Source organism: Ranitomeya imitator, chromosome 4 (assembly GCF_032444005.1).
Source record: "Ranitomeya imitator isolate aRanImi1 chromosome 4, aRanImi1.pri, whole genome shotgun sequence".
Taxonomy (NCBI): Eukaryota; Metazoa; Chordata; class Amphibia; order Anura; family Dendrobatidae; genus Ranitomeya; species Ranitomeya imitator.
This window is the reverse complement of record NC_091285.1, coordinates 407,970,488-407,989,365: the sequence shown is the minus strand read 5'-3', so window position 1 is coordinate 407,989,365 and position 18,878 is coordinate 407,970,488. Positions and strand designations below refer to the sequence as shown.

Genomic DNA, 18,878 nt, shown 5'->3' with positions numbered 1-18,878 from the left:
TGTCCAGCTTGCTATATTGGTTTTTCTTGCTTGCTAGAAGCTCTGGGACGCAGAGGGAGCACCTCCGTACCGTTAGTCGGTGCGGAGGGTCTTTTTGCCCCCTCTGCGTGGTTGTTTGTAGGGTTTTGTGTTGACCGCAAAGCAATCTTTCCTATCTTCGGTCTGTTCAGTAAGTTGGGCCTCACTTTGCTAAATCTATTTCATCTCTGCGTTTGTATTTTCATCTCAACTCACAGTCATTATATGTGGGGGGCTGCCTTTTCCTTTGGGGTATTTCTCTGAGGCAAGGTAGGCTTATTTTTCTTTCTTAGGGCTAGCTAGTTTCTCAGGCTGTGCTCGAGGCGCATAGGACTGGTCAGGAGTGCTACACGGCTACCTTTAGTGTGGTTGGATAGGATTAGGGATTGCGGTCAGCAGAGTTTCCACGTCTCAGAGCTCGTCCTATGTTTTTGGTAATTGTCAGGTCACTTTGTGTGCTCTGAACTTCAAGGTCCATTGTGGTTCTGAATTACCTGTTCATAACAGTACTGGAGGCCCAAAGTACTAATGCTTCTCAATAGAGGGAAAAGAGAAGTTCTGAGACCATTTTTTTTTCTTTGCACTGTGTTCTGTCTTTCTTTTCCCCTTTACATCAGGGTGGTTCAGAACACAGGTGTGGACATGGACATTCAGGGTCTGTTCTCTTTGATGGATAATCTCGCTATAAATGTACAGAATATTCAAGATTTAGTGGTTCAGAATCCTATGTTAGAACCTAAAATTCCTATTCTTGAGTTATTTTCTGGAGATAGAGCTAAGTTTTTGAATTTTAAAAATAATTGTAAACTATTTCTGGCTTTGAAACCCCGCTCCTCTGGTGGCCCAGTTCAACAAGTTAAGATCATTATTTCTTTATTACGTGGCGACCCTCAAGACTGGGCATTTTCCCTTGCGCCAGGAGATCCTGCATTATGTAATATTGATGCGTTTTTTCTGGCGCTCGGATTGCTGTACGATGAACCTAATTCAGTGGATCAGGCAGAGAAAAATTTGCTGGCTCTGTGTCAGGGTCAGGATGAGATAGAGATTTATTGTCAGAAGTTTAGAAAGTGGTCCGTGCTCACTCAATGGAATGAATGTGCGCTGGCAGCTATTTTCAGAAAGGGTCTCTCTGAAGCCCTTAAGGATGTCATGGTGGGATTTCCTATGCCTGCTGGTCTGAATGAGTCTATGTCTTTGGCCATTCAGATAGGTCGACGCTTGCGTGAGCGTAAATCTGTGCACCATTTGGCGGTATTATCTGAGCATAAACCTGAGCCTATGCAGTGCGATAGGACTTTGACCAGAGCTGAAAGGCAAGAACACAGACGTCAGAATGGGCTGTGTTTCTACAGTGGTGATTCCACTCATGCTATCTCCGATTGTCCTAAGCGCACTAAGCGGTTCGCTAGGTCTGCCACCATTGGTACGGTACAGTCGAAATTTCTTTTGTCTGTTACTTTGATCTGCTCTTTGTCTTCCTATTCTGTCATGGCATTTGTGGATTCAGGCGCTGCCCTGAATTTGATGGACTTGGAGTTTGCTAGGCGCTGTGGGTTTGTCTTGGAGCCCTTGCAGTGTCCTATTCCATTGAGAGGAATTGATGCTACGCCTTTGGCCAGGAATAAGCCTCAGTATTGGACCCAGCTGACCATGTGCATGGCTCCTGCGCACCAGGAGGATATTCGCTTTCTGGTGTTGCATAATCTGCATGATGTGGTCGTGTTGGGGTTGCCATGGCTACAAGTCCATAACCCAGTATTAGATTGGAAATCAATGTCTGTGTCCAGCTGGGGTTGTCAGGGGGTACATGGTGATGTTCCATTTCTGTCTATCTCATCATCCACCCCTTCTGAGGTCCCAGAGTTCTTGTCTGATTACCAGGATGTATTCGATGAGCCCAAGTCCAATGCCCTACCTCCGCATAGGGATTGTGATTGTGCTATCGATTTGATTCCTGGTAGTAAGTTTCCTAAGGGTCGACTGTTTAATTTATCTGTACCTGAGAACGCCGCTATGCGGAGTTACGTGAAGGAGTCTTTGGAGAAGGGTCATATTCGCCCGTCATCATCGCCATTGGGAGCGGGGTTCTTTTTTGTGGCCAAGAAGGGTGGTTCGCTGAGACCTTGTATTGATTACCGCCTTCTAAATAAAATTACGGTCAAATTTCAGTACCCCTTGCCGCTGCTGTCTGATTTGTTTGCTCGGATTAAGGGGGCTAGTTGGTTCACCAAGATAGATCTTCGTGGTGCATATAATCTTGTGCATATTAAACGGGGCGATGAATGGAAAACAGCATTTAATACGCCCGAAGGCCATTTTGAGTACCTGATTATGCCATTCGGGCTTTCTAATGCTCCATCAGTGTTTCAGTCCTTTATGCATGACATCTTCCGAGAGTACCTGGATAAATTCCTGATTGTATACTTGGATGATATTTTGGTCTTCTCGGATGATTGGGAGTCTCATGTGAAGCAGGTCAGAATGGTGTTCCAGGTCCTGCATGCTAATTCTTTGTTTGTGAAGGGGTCAAAGTGTCTCTTTGGTGTTCAGAAGGTTTCATTTTGGGGGTTCATTTTTTCTCCTTCTACTATCGAGATGGACCCTGTTAAAGTTCAGGCCATTTATGATTGGACTCAGCCAACATCTCTGAAGAGTCTGCAGAAGTTCCTGGGCTTTGCTAATTTTTATCGTCGCTTCATCAATAATTTTTCTAGTATTGCTAAACCGTTGACTGATTTAACCAAGAAGGGTGCTGATGTGGTCAATTGGTCTTCTGCTGCTGTGGAAGCTTTTCAGGAGTTGAAGCGTCGTTTTTCTTCTGCCCCTGTGTTGTGCGAACCAGATGTTTCGCTTCAGTTCCAGGTCGAGGTTGATGCTTCTGAAATTGGAGCAGGGGCTGTTTTGTCGCAGAGAAGTTCTGATTGCTCGGTGATGAAAATACAAACGCAGAGATGAAATAGATTTAGCAAAGTGAGGCCCAACTTACAGAACAGACCGAAGATAGGAAAGATTGCTTTGCGGTCAACACAAAACCCTACAAACAACCACGCAGAGGGGGCAAAAAGGCCACAGGAACGATCCAGGAGGAAGCAATACCAATACTAGAACATTGACTGGAGGCCAGGATCAAAGCAATAGGTGGAGTTAAATAGAGCAGCACCTAACGACTTAACCTCATCACCTGAGGAAGGAAACTCAGAAGCCGCAGTACCACTCTCATCCACCAAAGGAAGCTCATAGACAGAACCAGCCGAAGTACCACTCACGACCACAGGAGGGAGCTTGGCCACAGAATTCACAACACTCCTCCTCCTCGACCTGTCGGCTGCCTTTGACACAGTGGACCATTCCCTATTATTACAGACCCTCCCATCCCTTGGCATCACAGACTTGGCCCTATCCTGGATCTCATCATACCTAACAGACCTGAGGACATTCAGCGTCTCCCACTCACACACCACCTCCTCACCTCGCCCCCTATCTGTCGGAGTCCCACAAGGTTCAGTCCTTGGGCCCCTGCTCTTCTCCATTTACACCTTTGGCCTGGGACAGCTCATAGAATCTCATGGCTTTCAGTATCACCTCTATGCTGATGACACACAGATCTACATCTCTGGACCAGATATCACCTCCCTACTAACCAGAATCCCTCAATGTATGTCCACTACTACATCCTTCATCTCCGCTAGATTTCTGAAACTTAACATGGACAAAACAGAATTCATCATCTTTCCCCATCTCACGCGACCCACCCAGCGAACCTATCCATTACAGTGCATGGCTGCCCACTCTCCCCAGTCCCACAAGCTTGCTGCCTCGGGGTAATCCTTGACGCTGATCTCTCCTTCAAACCACATATCCAAGTCCTTTCCACTTCCTGACGACTTCAACTCAAAAATATTTCACAAATCCGTACATTCCTCAACCAAGAATCTGCAAAAACCCTAGTCCATGCCCTCATCGTCTCTCGCCTTGACTACTGCAACCTCCTGCTCTGTGGCCTCCCCTCTAACACTCTCGCACCCCTCCAATCTATTCTAAACTCTGCTGCCCGACTAATCCTCTTGTCGCCCCGTTATTCCCCGGCCACTCCCCTCTGTCAATCCCTCCACTGGCTCCCCATTACCCAGAGACTCCAGTACAAAACCCTAACCATGACGTACAAAGCCATCCACAACCTGTCTCCTCCATACATCTGTGACCTCATCTCCCGGTACTTGCCTACACATAACCTCCGATCCTCACAAGATCTCCTTCTCTACTCCCTCTTATCTCCTCTTCCCACAATCATATACAAGATTTCTCTCGCGTATCACCCCTACTCTGGAACCCTCTACCACAACATATCAGACTCTCGCCTACCATCGAAACCTTCAAAAAGAACCTGAAGACCCACCTCTTCCGACAAGCCTACAACCTGCAGTAACGACCAATCTACCAAAGCGCTGCATGACCAGCTCTATCCTCACCTACTGTATTCTCACCCATCCCTTGTAGATTGTGAGCCTTCGCGGGCAGGGTCCTCGCTCCTCCTCTACCAGTTATGACTTGTATTGTTTAAGATTATTGTACTTGTTTTTATTATGTATACCCCTCCTCACATGTAAAGCACCATGGAATAAATGGCGCTATAACAATAAATAATAATAATAATAATGATGTTCTCTGTTGTGAATTCTGTGGCAGAGCTCCCTCCTGTGGTCACAAGTGGTACTTCGGCTGGTTCTCTCTGTGGGCTTCCGTTGGTGGAGGAAAGTGGTACTGCGGCTTCTGAGTTTCCTTCCTCAGGTGATGTGGTGAAGTTGTTAGGTGCTTCTCTATTTAACTCCACCTAGTGCTTTGATCCTGGCTTCCAGTCAATGTTCTAGTATTGGACCTGTTTCCTCCTGGATCGTTCCTGTGGCCTGCTGCTCTGCATAGCTAAGTTCCTCTTTGCTATTTGTTTGCTGTTTTTTTCTGTCCAGCTTGTCAATTTGTTTTTTACTGCTTGCTGGAAGCTCTGGGACGCAGAGGGTGTACCTCCGTGCCGTTAGTTCGGTACGGAGGGTCTTTTTGCCCCCTTTGCGTGGTTTTTGTAGGGTTTTGTGTTGACCGCAAAGTTACCTTTCCTATCCTCGCTCTGTTCAGAAAGTTGGGCCTCACTTTGCTAAATCTATTTCATCTCTACGTTTGTCTTTTCATCTTAACTCACAGTCATTATATGTGGGGGCTGCCTTTTCCTTTGGGGTATTTCTCTGAGGCAAGGTAGGCTTATTTTCTATCTTCAGGCTAGCTAGTTTCTCAGGCCGTGCCGAGTTGCATAGGGAGCGTTAGGCGCAATCCACGGCTGCCTTTAGTGTGGTTTGAGAGGATTAGGGATTGCGGTCAACAGAGTTCCCACGTCTCAGAGCTCGTTCTTGTTTTTTGGGTTATTGTCAGGTCACTGTTTGTGCGCTGACCTCTATGTCCATTGTGGTACTGAATTACCTTTCATAACAGTACTGGAAGCCAAAAGTACTAATGATTCCCAATAGAGGGAAAAAAGAAGTTCTGAGACCATTTTTTTTTCTTTGCACTGTGTTTTGCCTTTTTTTTCCCCTAGACATTTGGGTGGTTCAGGACACAGGTGTAGCAATGGACATTAAAGGTCTGTCTTCATGTGTGGATCAGCTCACGGCAAGAGTACAAAGTATTCAAGACTTTGTGGTTCAGAATTCAATGTTAGAACCGAGAATTCCTATTCCTGATTTGTTTTTTGGAGATAGAACTAAATTTCTGAGTTTCAAAAATAATTGTAAACTATTTCTGGCTTTGAAACCTCGCTCCTCTGGTGACCCAGTTCAACAAGTTAGGATCGTTATTTCTTTTTTGCGTGGCGACCCTCAGGACTGGGCATTTTCTCATGCGTCAGGAGATCCTGCATTAAGTAATGTCGATGCATTTTTCCTGGCGCTCGGATTGCTGTACGATGAACCTAATTCTGTGGAGCAGGCAGAGAAGAATTTGCTGGCTCTGTGTCAGGGTCAGGATGAAATAGAGGTATATTGTCAGAAATTTAGAAAGTGGTCCGTACTCACTCAGTGGAATGAAGGTGCGCTCGCAGCTATTTTCAGAAAAGGTCTCTCTGAAGCCCTTAAGGATGTCATGGTGGGATTTCCTATGCCTGCTGGTCTGAATGAGTCTATGTCTTTGGCCATTCAGATAGGTCGACGCTTACGCGAGCGTAAATCTGTGCACCATTTGGCGGTATTACCTGAGCTTAAACCTGAGCCTATGCAGTGCGATAGGACTTTGACCAGAGTTGAACGGCAAGAACACAGACGTCTGAATGGGCTGTGTTTCTACAGTGGTGATTCCACTCATGCTATCTCTGATTGTCCTAAGCGCACTAAGCGGTTCGCTAGGTCTGCCACCATTGGTACGGTACAGTCAAAATTTCTTCTGTCTGTTACCTTGATCTGCTCTTTGTCATCGTATTCTGTCATGGCATTTGTGGACTCAGGCGCTGCTCTGAATTTGATGGACTTGGAGTATGCTAGGCGTTGTGGGTTTTTCTTGGAGCCCTTGCAGTGTCCTATTCCATTGAGAGGAATTGATGCTACGCCTTTGGCCAAGAATAAGCCTCAGTACTGGACCCAGCTGACCATGTGCATGGCTCCTGCACATCAGGAGGTTATTCGCTTTCTGGTGTTGCATAATCTGCATGATGTGGTCGTGTTGGGGTTGCCATGGCTACAGGTCCATAATCCAGTATTAGATTGGAAATCCATGTCTGTGTCCAGCTGGGGTTGTCAGGGGGTACATGGTGATGTCCCATTTCTGACTATTTCGTCATTCACCCCTTCTGAGGTTCCTGAGTTCTTGTCTGATTACCGGGATTTATTTGATGGGCCCAAGTCCGATACCCTACCTCTGCATAGAGATTGTGATTGTGCTATCGATTTGATTTCTGGTAGTAAATTCCCAAAAGGTCGACTGTTTAATTTATCTGTGCCTGAGCACGCCGCTATGCGGAGTTATGTGAAGGAGTCTTTGGAAAAGGGGCATATTCGCCCGTCATCGTCGCCATTAGGAGCAGGGTTCTTTTTTGTAGCCAAGAAGGATGGTTCACTGAGACCTTGTATAGATTACCGCCTTCTAAATAAGATCACGGTTAAATTTCAGTACCCCTTACCATTGTTATCTGATTTGTTTGCTCGGATTAAGGGGGCTAGTTGGTTCACCAAGATAGATCTTCGTGGTGCGTATAATCTTGTGCGTATTAAGCGAGGCGATGAGTGGAAAACTGCATTTAATACGCCCTAGGGCCATTTTGAGTATCTAGTAATGCCATTCGGACTTGCGAATGCTCCATCAGTGTTTCAGTCCTTTATGCATGACATCTTCCGAGAGTACCTGGATAAATTCCTGGTTGTGTACTTCGATGACATTTTGATCTTCTCGGATGATTGGGAGTCTCATGTGAAGCAGGTCAGAACGGTGTTTCAGGTCCTGCGTGCTAATTCTTTGTTTGTGAAGGGATCAAAGTGTCTCATTGGTGTTCAGAAGGTTTCATTTTTGGGGTTCATCTTTTCCCCTTCTACTATTGAGATGGACCCTGTTAAGGTCCAAGCCATCCATAATTGGACTCAGCCCACATCTCTGAAAAGTCTGCAAAAGTTCCTGGGCTTTGCTAATTTTTATCGTCGCTTCATCTGCAATTTTTCTAGTATTGCTAAACCATTGACCGATTTGACCAAGAAAGGTGCTGATTTGGTCAATTGGTCTTCTGCTGCGGTGGAAGCTTTTCAAGAGTTGAAGCGTCGTTTTTCTTCTGCCCCTGTGTTGTGTCAACCAGATGTTTCGCTTCCGTTCCAGGTCGAGGTTGATGCTTCTGAGATTGGAGCAGGGGCTGTTTTGTCTCAGAGAAGTTTTGATTGCTCGGTGATGAAACCATGCGCCTTCTTTTCCAGGAAGTTTTCGCCTGCTGAGCGAAATTTTGATGTGGGCAATCGAGAGTTGCTGGCCATGAAGTGGGCATTCGAGGAGTGGCGTCATTGGCTTGAAGGAGCTAAGCATCGCGTGGTGGTCTTGACTGATCATAAGAACTTGACTTATCTCGAGTCCGCCAAGCGGTTGAATCCTAGACAAGCTCGTTGGTCGTTGTTTTTTGCCCGTTTTGACTTTGTGATTTCATACCTTCCGGGCTCTAAAAATGTGAAGGCGGATGCTCTGTCTAGGAGTTTTGTGCCCGACTCTCCGGGTGTATCTGAGCCGGCGGGTATCCTCAAGGAGGGAGAAATTGTGTCTGCCATCTCCCCTGATTTGCGGCGGGTGCTGCAAAAATTTCAGGCTAATAAACCTGATCGTTGCCCAGCGGAGAAACTGTTTGTCCCTGATAGGTGGACGAATAAAGTTATCTTTGAGGTTCATTGTTCGGTGTTGGCTGGTCATCCTGGAATCTTTGGTACCAGAGAGTTAGTGGCTAGATCCTTTTGGTGGCCATCTCTGTCGCGGGATGTGCGTGCTTTTGTGCAGTCCTGTGGGATTTGTGCTCGGGCTAAGCCCTGCTGTTCTCGTGCCAGTGGGTTGGTTTTGCCCTTGCCGGTCCCGAAGAGGCCTTGGGCACATATCTCTATGGATTTTATTTCAGATCTTCTCGTCTCTCAAAAGATGTCAGTCATTTGGGTGGTCTGTGATCGCTTCTCTAAGATGGTCCATTTGGTACCCTTGTCTAAATTGCCTTCCTCCTCTGATTTGGTGCCATTGTTTTTCCAGCATGTGGTTCGTTTACATGGCATTCCAGAGAATATCGTTTCTGACAGAGGTTCCCAGTTTGTTTCGAGGTTTTGGCGAGCCTTTTGTGCTAGGATGGGCATTGACTTGTCTTTTTCCTCGGCTTTCCATCCTCAGACTAATGGCCAGACCGAACGAACCAATCAGACCTTGGAAACATATCTGAGATGCTTTGTTTCTGATGATCAGGATGACTGGGTGTCCTTTTTGCCTTTGGCTGAGTTCGCCCTTAATAATCGGGCCAGCTCGGCTACCTTGGTTTCACCGTTTTTCTGCAACTCTGGGTTCCATCCTCGTTTCTCTTCAGGGCAGGTTGAGTCTTCGGACTGTCCTGGTGTGGATACTGTGGTGGACAGGTTGCAGCAGATTTGGACTCATGTAGTGGACAATTTGACTTTGTCCCAGGAGAAGGCTCAACGTTTCGCTAATCGCAGACGCAGTGTGGGTCCCCGACTTCGGGTTGGGGACTTGGTTTGGTTATCTTCTCGTCATGTTCCTATGAAGGTTTCCTCTCCTAAGTTTAAACATCGTTTTATTGGTCCGTATAGGATTTCTGAGGTTCTTAATCCTGTGTCTTTTCGTCTGACCCTTCCAGATTCTTTTTCCATACATAACGTATTCCATAGGTCATTGTTGCGGAGATACGTGGCACCTATGGTTCCATCTGTTGATCCTCCTGCCCCGGTTTTGGTGGAGGGGGAGTTGGAGTATATTGTGGAGAAGATTTTGGATTCTCGTGTTTCAAGGTGGAAACTCCAGTATCTGGTTAAGTGGAAGGGTTATGCTCAGGAAGATAATTCCTGGGTCTTTGCCTCTGATGTCCATGCTCCCGATCTTGTTCGTGCCTTTCATATGGCTCATCCTGGTCGTCCTGGGAGCTCTGGTGAGGGTTCGGTGACCCCTCCTCAAGGGGGGGTACTGTTGTGAATTCTGTGGCAGTGCTCCCTCCTGTGGTCACAAGTGGTACTTCGGCTGGTTCTCTCTGTGGGCTTCCGTTGGTGGAGGAAAGTGGTACTTCGGCTTCTGAGTTTCCTTCCTCAGGTGATGTGGTGAAGTCGTTAGGTGCTTCTCTATTTAACTCCACCTAGTGCTTTGATCCTGGCTTCCAGTCAATGTTCTAGTATTGGACCTGTTTCCTCCTGGATTGTTCCTGTGGCCTGCTGCTCTGCATAGCTAAGTTCCTCTTTGCTATTTGTTTGCTGTTTTTTTCTGTCCAGCTTGTCAATTTTTTTACTGCTTGCTGGAAGCTCTGGGACGCAGAGGGTGTACCTCCGTGCCATAAGTTCAGTACGGAGGGTCTTTTTGCCCCCTTTGCGTGGTTTTTGTAGGGTTTTGTGTTGACCGCAAAGTTACCTTTCCTATCCTCGCTCTGTTCAGAAAGTTGGGCCTCACTTTGCTAAATCTATTTCATCTCTACGTTTGTCTTTTCATCTTAACTCACAGTCATTATATGTGGGGGCTGCCTTTTCCTTTGGGGTATTTCTCTGAGGCAAGGTAGGCTTATTTTCTATCTTCAGGCTAGCTAGTTTCTCAGGCCGTGCCGAGTTGCATAGGGAGCGTTAGGCGCAATCCATGGCTGCCTTTAGTGTGGTTTGAGAGGATTAGGGATTGCGGTCAACAGAGTTCCCACGTCTCAGAGCTCATTCTTGTTTTTTGGGTTATTGTCAGGTCACTGTATGTGCGCTGACCTCTATGTCCATTGTGGTACTGAATTACCTTTCATAACAGTTCGCCCCGTGTGCCATCAGGGAAATGTAGTGTCCTTGGCTACAAGCACTGGTCTACATGCCATTCGTTATGTGGACAATCCCAGTAAGTGTGTTGACAAGGGCATGGGTGATGTTCCTGGATACGTGGTGGTAAAGGTGGGGGCGCCACACTGGGAGAAATAAAGGCGGTTGGAGACTGATTACACAGGGACGGCTGACGCCATGATTTGGTGGAAGTCTTCCATGTCTACAAGTCTAAATGGCAACATTTCCATGGGGCACAGCGTGGAAATGTGCCCATTTAGAGATTGGGCTTGAGGGTGGGTGGCTGAGAACTTTATTTTTCACTCCAACTGAATGCTGTGCTGGGGCAATGATTTTGAATTGCCTGATGATGGTGCCTCAGAATGTGGAAGGAACTGAACAGCCTATTCCAGATGAGGTTGCACTAATGCTTTGTACCTTTAAGTAACATTCCCTTTTCAGTCCAGCAGAAACTTCCGTTTCCATGGGTTCATTAATCCTCCTACCCTCCACCCAATTTGAATTTCTCTTCTTTTGTTTCACTATTTCCTTTCAACTGTCTCTCTCTGTCTCAAATTACATTTGAGACCTTTCTTTCAAAATGATTTTGTTCCTCTAAACATGTACTTTGAACCAGCATCTTTCTTTATTAGTCTCTTTGAGCCAGGTTATTTGTATTCTTGGAATATTATTCTCATTCTGTACTATTATTAATCATTATGTGTAGGCACATTTGCTTTTTTTCTATGTTTGTTTTTTTATATTTTATATAAAAATACTGTATTTTCTGGCATATAAGACTACTTTTTAACCCTTGAAAATCTTCTCAAAAGTCGGGTATCGTCTTATACGCCAGGTGTTGTCTTATAGGGCAGGTGCAGAGTAATCTGCGGTCGCCGCATATTGTGGGGGGAGCGACCCCAATGACAAGGAGAGGGGGCACCTCACCGGGAAGGTGTGAGTGAAGCAGAGGCAGAGAAGGAGATAATAGGATACAAGGGCGAGCCAGATGAGTGAAAGAGGAGTGTTTTTCTAGGCACATCACCGCTCTCTCTCTCTTATTTGCATAACCCTGGCATCCCAGATGCTGACAGTTTGCTTCACTTACACCTTCCTGGTGAGGCGCTCCCTCACCTCGTCATCGGGACCACTCCCCCCCACTATATACTTCGACCGCAGATTGCTCCGCACCCACCCTATAAGACGACACCCGGCATATAAGACAACCCCCGACTTTTGAGAAGATTTTATCTTTTAACTGGAAAAGTTGGGGGTCGTCTTATACGCCCAGTCGTCTTATACGCCAGAAAATACGGTAAATAACATTGAATTGGAGGACAAATTAATAATTTAATACTAGCCTGACACAACAAGCAACAATGTTACCCAACTGGAGCAAGTTATTTTTATTTGTCAACATTTTATCTGCTTTTATATGATCTTTTTGTGAAGTCCACACCTTTTTATCTAAAAATTTGGGTGGTTATCTGTAAGAAGTCTCACTACATGATAAACAATCATTAAAGACTATACCCCGTGCCTATAACCCTCGTTTGATTTTGACCCTAAACATGCCTGTTGTAACAATATCCTTAAAAAAAATGTACAATGGTTTAACATTAACCACTCCACTTACCCTAATTAATTCAATATTTCAATATACTTACTTTAGGTCCAGGTTTTCCAGATAATCCAATGTTACCCTAAAATTAAAATAAAATCATAAACAATTGTGGCTTCAAACAATTATAATAATCAACATAATTCATAATAACCTCATTGAGAATACTCATACCATAAAACACAACTTATTAATGCTTAACATAATAGACATTAGTTTACGTAAATAAATAAATAAGAACATATGGCAAATTGTCATAAAATCTATGTGACAAACAATATAGAAATGTCTTGTAAGACAGAGTATTTTACACCTAAAAAATGCCCAAATAATCAATTAGAACATAAATAAAATAAAAGTTACGTAATTTTTTTCCCCTGCATTTTACGCCCTGCTTTTTAACTGTTGCACCATACAGTTTAATATGTTAAATTTATATTAGACATCATACATATAAATATGCAGATTCCAATAACAGACCTGTGCCCATTTTTTAGGCCATCAGTAGCCCCAGAAACTTGCAATAAAAAGCTAAATAAATAGCTAGGATCCAGACCCTAATTGTATGGACACAGAAGTCAAGGCATTTCAATAACCAATGGATTAATGATGTCTTTACATGCATTTTTGGTATTTTTTCTATTGTGACAATTTGTATATGTGTTCTTAGGGCTTTTTGGATGTACTGTAGAAAAGGCTATTGAAATCGATAATTATAATACACAGTGACTAGCCTAGTAAGTCATATAAGAAATCATTCATAATATTTCTACTTTAGAATTTCCCCACATGAAAGTTGACTCAGAAGAGATTTACAAGTGACTTTGGGGGTAAACATCACTTAAGAAATTACAAATTGTTATCAGGTTTTCAGGCAAACAAAAGAGGAGCCAGGATGGAAATTTACTGTAACTAGAACATGCTCACACCTCTAGCATTTGGTGTAAGATACAATTATCAAAACCAGTAACTAATGTGCAGGATTACTTGGTCAAAACATATGCTGAAACAGAATGATAAGTTTACTCACTCTCTCCCCAGGGTCTCCCTTTAATCCCGGCTGACCAGGAATTCCATACCCTGGTTCTCCCTGAAAAAAAAAATAAATTTAATTTTACTTTTCATGCATTTAGTGTACACTAATTAGTGGTAATACTTTAACCTCTTCCTCTTGGGCTATTTTCCGTTTTTGTTTTATTATTTATTATTATTATATTATTTATTATATTACATGCCCGCTGCCTTGGGGTCATACTTGATTCCGAGCTTTCATTCAGCCCCCACATCCGATCACTGGCTCGCTCTTCTGATCTGTATCTCAAAAACATTTCTGGAATTCGCCCTTTTCTTACTTTCGACTCTGCAAAAACTCTTACTGTTTCATTTATTCATTCTCGTCTGGACTATTGTAACTCTCTACCAATCGGCCTCCCTCTTACCAAACTCTCCCCGCTCCAATCAGTCCTGAATGCTGCAGCCAGGATCATATTCCTCACCAACCGTTACACCGATGCCTCTACCTTGTGCCAGCCATTGCACTGGTTACCCATCCACTCAAGAATCCAGTACAAAACTACTACCCTCATCCACAAAGCACTCCATGGCTCAGCACCACCCTACATCTCCTCTCTGGTCTCAATCTACCACCCTACCCGTACCCTCCACTCCGCTAATGACCTCAGGTTAGCATCCTCAATAATCAGAACCTCCCACTCCCGTCTCCAAGACTTTTCATGTGCTGCACCGATTCTTTGGAATGCACTACATCAGTTAATACGATTAATCCTGAATCCCCACAGTTTTAAGCGTGCCCTAAAAACTCATATGTTCAGATTGGCCTACCGCCTCAACGCATTAACCTAACTATCCCTATGTGGCCCATTCAAAAAAAAAACATAATCAGGTTCCTCGCATCATGTTCTCATACACTTTATGCAGTATTAGCCCTCTGTGTCTATACTGCTACATACTTAGGCAGTTAACTGGTTCATGCAGCTTTACATGAACACCCGAGCCTTACACTATGGCTGGTCCGAATAACTAAAGCAATTGTTACCATCCACCTCTCGTGTCTCCCCTTTTCCTCATAGTTTGTAATCTTGCCAGCAGGGCCCTCATTCCTCTTGGTATCTATTTTGAACTGTGATTTCTGTTATGCTGTAATGTCTATTGTCTGTACAAGTCCCCTCTATAATTTGTAAAGCGCTGCGGAATATGTTGGCGCTATATAAATAAAATTATTATTATTATTATTATTATTAAATAAAATTATTATTATTATTATTATTATTATTTCCTTCTTCCAAAAGCCTTAACTTTTTTATTTTCCATCCACATAACCGTACGAGGGCTTGTATTTGTGGGATAAGTTGTATTTTTAAATGACACCATTAATTTTGTCATGTGAAGTACTGGAAAGTGATAAAAAAAATTCCAAGTGGGTTGAAATTGCAAAAAAAGGGCAATTTCACATTTTTTTGCCATGTTTTCTGCATGGTAAAAATTACCTGGCAATATGTTTCTCCGTGGCAGTACTAGTATGCAGATACCAAACATGTAACATTGTTTTTTATTTTTGAAGTGGTGAAAAAATTCTGAAATTTGTAAAATAAAAAAAATAGCTGTAGTAACCATTTTCCGAAACCTGTAACTTTTTCAGTTTTTAGAATATGGGGCTCAGTGATAGCTTATTTTTTGCGCCATGAGATGACAATTTTAATTTTTGGATAGATACAATTTTTTGATTGTCTCTTACTGTATTTTATTAGAATGTTGTGGCAGCGAAAAATAACACAATTCTGGCGTTTCAACTTTTTTTCTCTTTACACTCTGGATTAATTTATTATATATTTTGATAGATCAGTCTGTTCTGAATGCAGCAATTCCAAACTTGTGTATTTATTTTTTTAATTATTTTATTGTTAGTGGAGCAAAAAAGGGATGATTTGAATTTTTGTTATTTTATATTTTTTTCATATGTTTTAAAACTTGAAGCTGCATGGGCTGGCTTTCACAGAAGAATTGTAATGACAGGCACAAGGGTCTTCAGCAGATTCCCGACTGTTTTAGGAACCCATAGGCACGTGAAATGACGAGCTCCTCTGCCGGCACATGTTATATGCTGCTGTCAGACATTGACTGTGAGATTTAACAGATTAACAGTTATGAGCAGCGCTACGCTCCACCCACGGCTGTTAAATAAATAATTCAGCCATCATCTGCCGGGAAAAAATGCGGGAGCCGGAATATGACCTTACGTCATATGTCGGTAAGGGGATAACATACAATTATTACTATGAAGGCATTGCTGTGTTGGAATTATACCAATGGTTAAAAATCAGACATTTATTGATATATTTAGCTGACATGCCATTAATGCATACTGTAGAAAAACTCCAAATTCCAAACCCAATTTACTGTAAGTAGGCTTGTGTTGCAATTTTTATTGGAAACAACATTGATTAAAAAATAAAATAAATTGTTTACTTAAATATTTAGCGACCAGCACACAAATTTCAATATATATTACTCTGACTGTTCATGTTATCTATTTCTGTGCTTGAACTTTATAGTACATGGAACCTTAGCATAGCATAAAATGATACAATCTGATTTAAGAAATAATTTTTTCCAAACTCTTTCTATTTTCAGATAACGATTGTTCTGGATTAAATGAGATTAAATAAGGTAAAATAATTTAATTAAATGAGATTAAATGAGGTTCATACCTTCACTCCTTTGTCTCCTTGATCTCCTTTGATTCCTTTAGGACCTGTTGGACCAATGGGTCCAATATCACCCTAATAAATAAAGTAATATATAATATTAATAATAGTTCTTAACTCAAGAGTAAAAAATGTTATTGATTTTGTACCTCAAAAGTGTGATATATTAGTAATATATATTTAGCCTTTACACCGTTTTGCAATTATGCTAATGCTAATGATCAATGTAAATGAGTCATGGGCAGATTCGCCATAGTTAGTCTGCCTCTGCCTAGAGTCTGCTGAAGCTTTGAAGTGCCATCCCTTCAGCTGACAGGTACAGTTATATGAGTTCCAATGATCAGCAGCACATCGAATGGCTTGTCAGCTGAAGGGATGGCGCTCTAAAGCATCAGCAGGGTCCAAGCAGAGGAGGTTTAGTTTGATCTGAGCATGCATGCTCTCACTGCTGTCACTCACTGAGGGGTGGCCACATCTCCACCAATTAGGTGTGCTACTCAATTCATCATAATCCAGTTCCAGATTGAAAGTATCAGTGACTGCATGACATAAGAGGACTATATAACCCACACTGAGATGAGCTCACAGAAGCAGCTCAGGTAATAAAAGTATATTAGATTGTGAGGAAGAGTTAGAACATATGGAAGGGGGTTAAATTAGCTGTGGAAAACCCCTTTAAGTAGTTTTCCTTTAAGTAGGCTCACCTTGCAATCTAATTATCATAGGTGTTTGAGATTGATCTCAGTGATCCAAAGAGCACTGAGATTCAATACCATCTACGACATTTAAATCCAATTAGCATAATAATGTGGAATGTGGTGTATATTACAGAAGGATAAGGGGAAGTTGGGAGCAAATTAATGCGAATGAAGTTTAACATAAATAATTGTAAGGTCAGGTACTTGGGCAGAAGAAAACATGTCCAATTATATGTTAAATATTGGTGGTGATATTGGTGGACAGTAAACTCCAGTTTAGCGCCTACTGCAAGGCAGGTGGTGTCAAGAAAAATCTGCGATTTTTTAAAACCTTATCAGCTGTAATAGTGAATGTTGTACAGGATGTTATGTGTTAAGTTTATTTATACGTACCCTGGAACCTTTCTTACCAGTTGGGCCGACAACCTGCAGAATACAACGTCAACATATTACATGAACAAAAAAAATGTAAATTGTTGATTGCGTCTTATTTCTGTATCTGTTTTGAAGAGCCACAATTACAAGGTCACACAAATCCATCCATTTGAAATCTTCCATAGGTTAACAATATTTACAGTTCTATGATTTCCTGAAGGTTGTTATAATTTAAAAACTAAACATGTTTCTCCAAAAAATTATACTGTAAGTGGAGATAAAATAAAACTTTGTAAATTAATCTTAGTTATTACAGAAAAAATGTTTCTTTCTCCTCCTGGACCAGTCATTTAGTTTCAATCTGTCTTCAATGAGACAGAAAAGAAAGATTTTCAGTTCATCAAGGAATATGATGAGTGTTGATGCTCATAAAAGTTTATGGAAAGGGGAGGAGGGAGGAGCTAGAGACAAACATGATGCTGCAAGTTCAGTTGAAGTAACGATTACATGTTAAAAGTAAATTCTTTTTTTTCATACAATTAACCTTTAGTCAAGCATTAAAATAAAGGGTAACTATACTTTCAAACAACTTTTTAGAATAAACTATCCCGTGCCAATATATAAGGAATAACATATTTTCTGACTATTACGTGACTTGCATCTTTGCGTTTTCACTAGTCTTCCCCTCTACAAGCTTTCTTTCTTAATTTGCATTTCACTCTGAGCTGGTGTGAAGATCCAAGCTGCTATGATCACTGCCATAAACAGTACAGCACACACAGATTAATTCCTATAGTTTATTCCTTTTAAGCACATCGCACATAGAGTATTAGTGATCCCAGACTAAAGTGAAGTAAAAGTAAAAATAAAATGGTAAAAAGCTTAACACAATCTTTCTAGGTCTCTCTCTCTGAATTTGTCCTTACCCTGCTCCTCTATCCTCCTCCCCTCTAACCATTCTATGTTATAATGGGCTGTGTCACATGACTCCACAGAGAGCTGGCAGTCCATCTTGACTTTGTAAGAAGGTTTTGTTCTGCTTTTTCAGAGCAAATATGAATTCACAATGCAACGGGCAGAGAAAGAAGTAGCTGTTGAGTGCATAAGGATGCAGGTTTCTCAGATCAGCAGGTCAGATACATTACAAAGTTTCTGATATTTGTTTGTACTATTGATTGATGCAAAGTTTGTTAAACGTCCAGATACAATTTAATCTCTGTATGTTGTAGAAATAGGAAAGCATTACAATGGCTTTCAAAAGTATTCAGCCCCTTTGCATTTTTTGTGCTTTGCTACCTCACAAACTTAAATTTCACTTTTTTTTTGAGGGTTTGCATCAGTTTATGTAAAGAACATGCCTACACAACTGTGAACATATAATGTTCTTTTCATTGAGGAAGCAAACAACACATAGGACAAAATAATTGAAAACTTCAGTGTGCACAACTATTCACTTTCTAGAGCCTCCTTTTGTGGTAATTACAGCTGCAAGTCACTTTGGATAAGTCTCCGTCAAATCACTGACAGACTGAAACAGGTTTTAGTCAAGAATATCCCTGTATTCTGCACCATCCATCTTGTTGCTCAATTTGGACCATTTTCCCTGCCTTTGCTGCTGAAAAACATTCCCACAGCATGATTCTGCCACCACCATGTTTCACTGTGGGAATAGTGTTCTTGGGGTGATGAGCTTTGTTGGTTTGGCGCCAGACATAGTATTTACATTAATGGCCAAAAAATTCGGTTTTGGTCTCATCTGACCACAGCACCTTCCTCCATACATTTTGGGAGTCTCCCACTTTGGTCTCTGTGCTGCCTCTCTGATTAACGCCCTCCTTGCCTGGGCTGATAGTTTTAATGGGCAACCCTCTCTTGGCAGGTTTGTTGTGGTATGAGGTCCTTTCTATTTGATGATGATAATAGATTTGATGATGCTCCAGGGATCATCACA

At 42.4% G+C, this 18,878-nt stretch overlaps 1 protein-coding gene across 1 annotated transcript in view; it reads right to left on the bottom strand.

Annotated features, from left to right (window-relative positions):
* LOC138676256 (collagen alpha-1(VII) chain-like) overlaps positions 1 to 18,878 on the bottom strand; it is an 831,262-nt gene that overhangs the window by 486,900 nt on the left and 325,484 nt on the right. Inside the window, exons 45-48 of the mRNA XM_069765365.1 lie at positions 16,946 to 16,978; positions 15,858 to 15,929; positions 13,160 to 13,219; positions 12,176 to 12,211 (exon numbers count right to left, since the gene is read on the bottom strand). Of these exons, the coding sequence (XP_069621466.1) occupies positions 12,176 to 12,211; positions 13,160 to 13,219; positions 15,858 to 15,929; positions 16,946 to 16,978 (201 nt within the window). The remainder of the gene's footprint in view (positions 1 to 12,175; positions 12,212 to 13,159; positions 13,220 to 15,857; positions 15,930 to 16,945; positions 16,979 to 18,878) is intronic.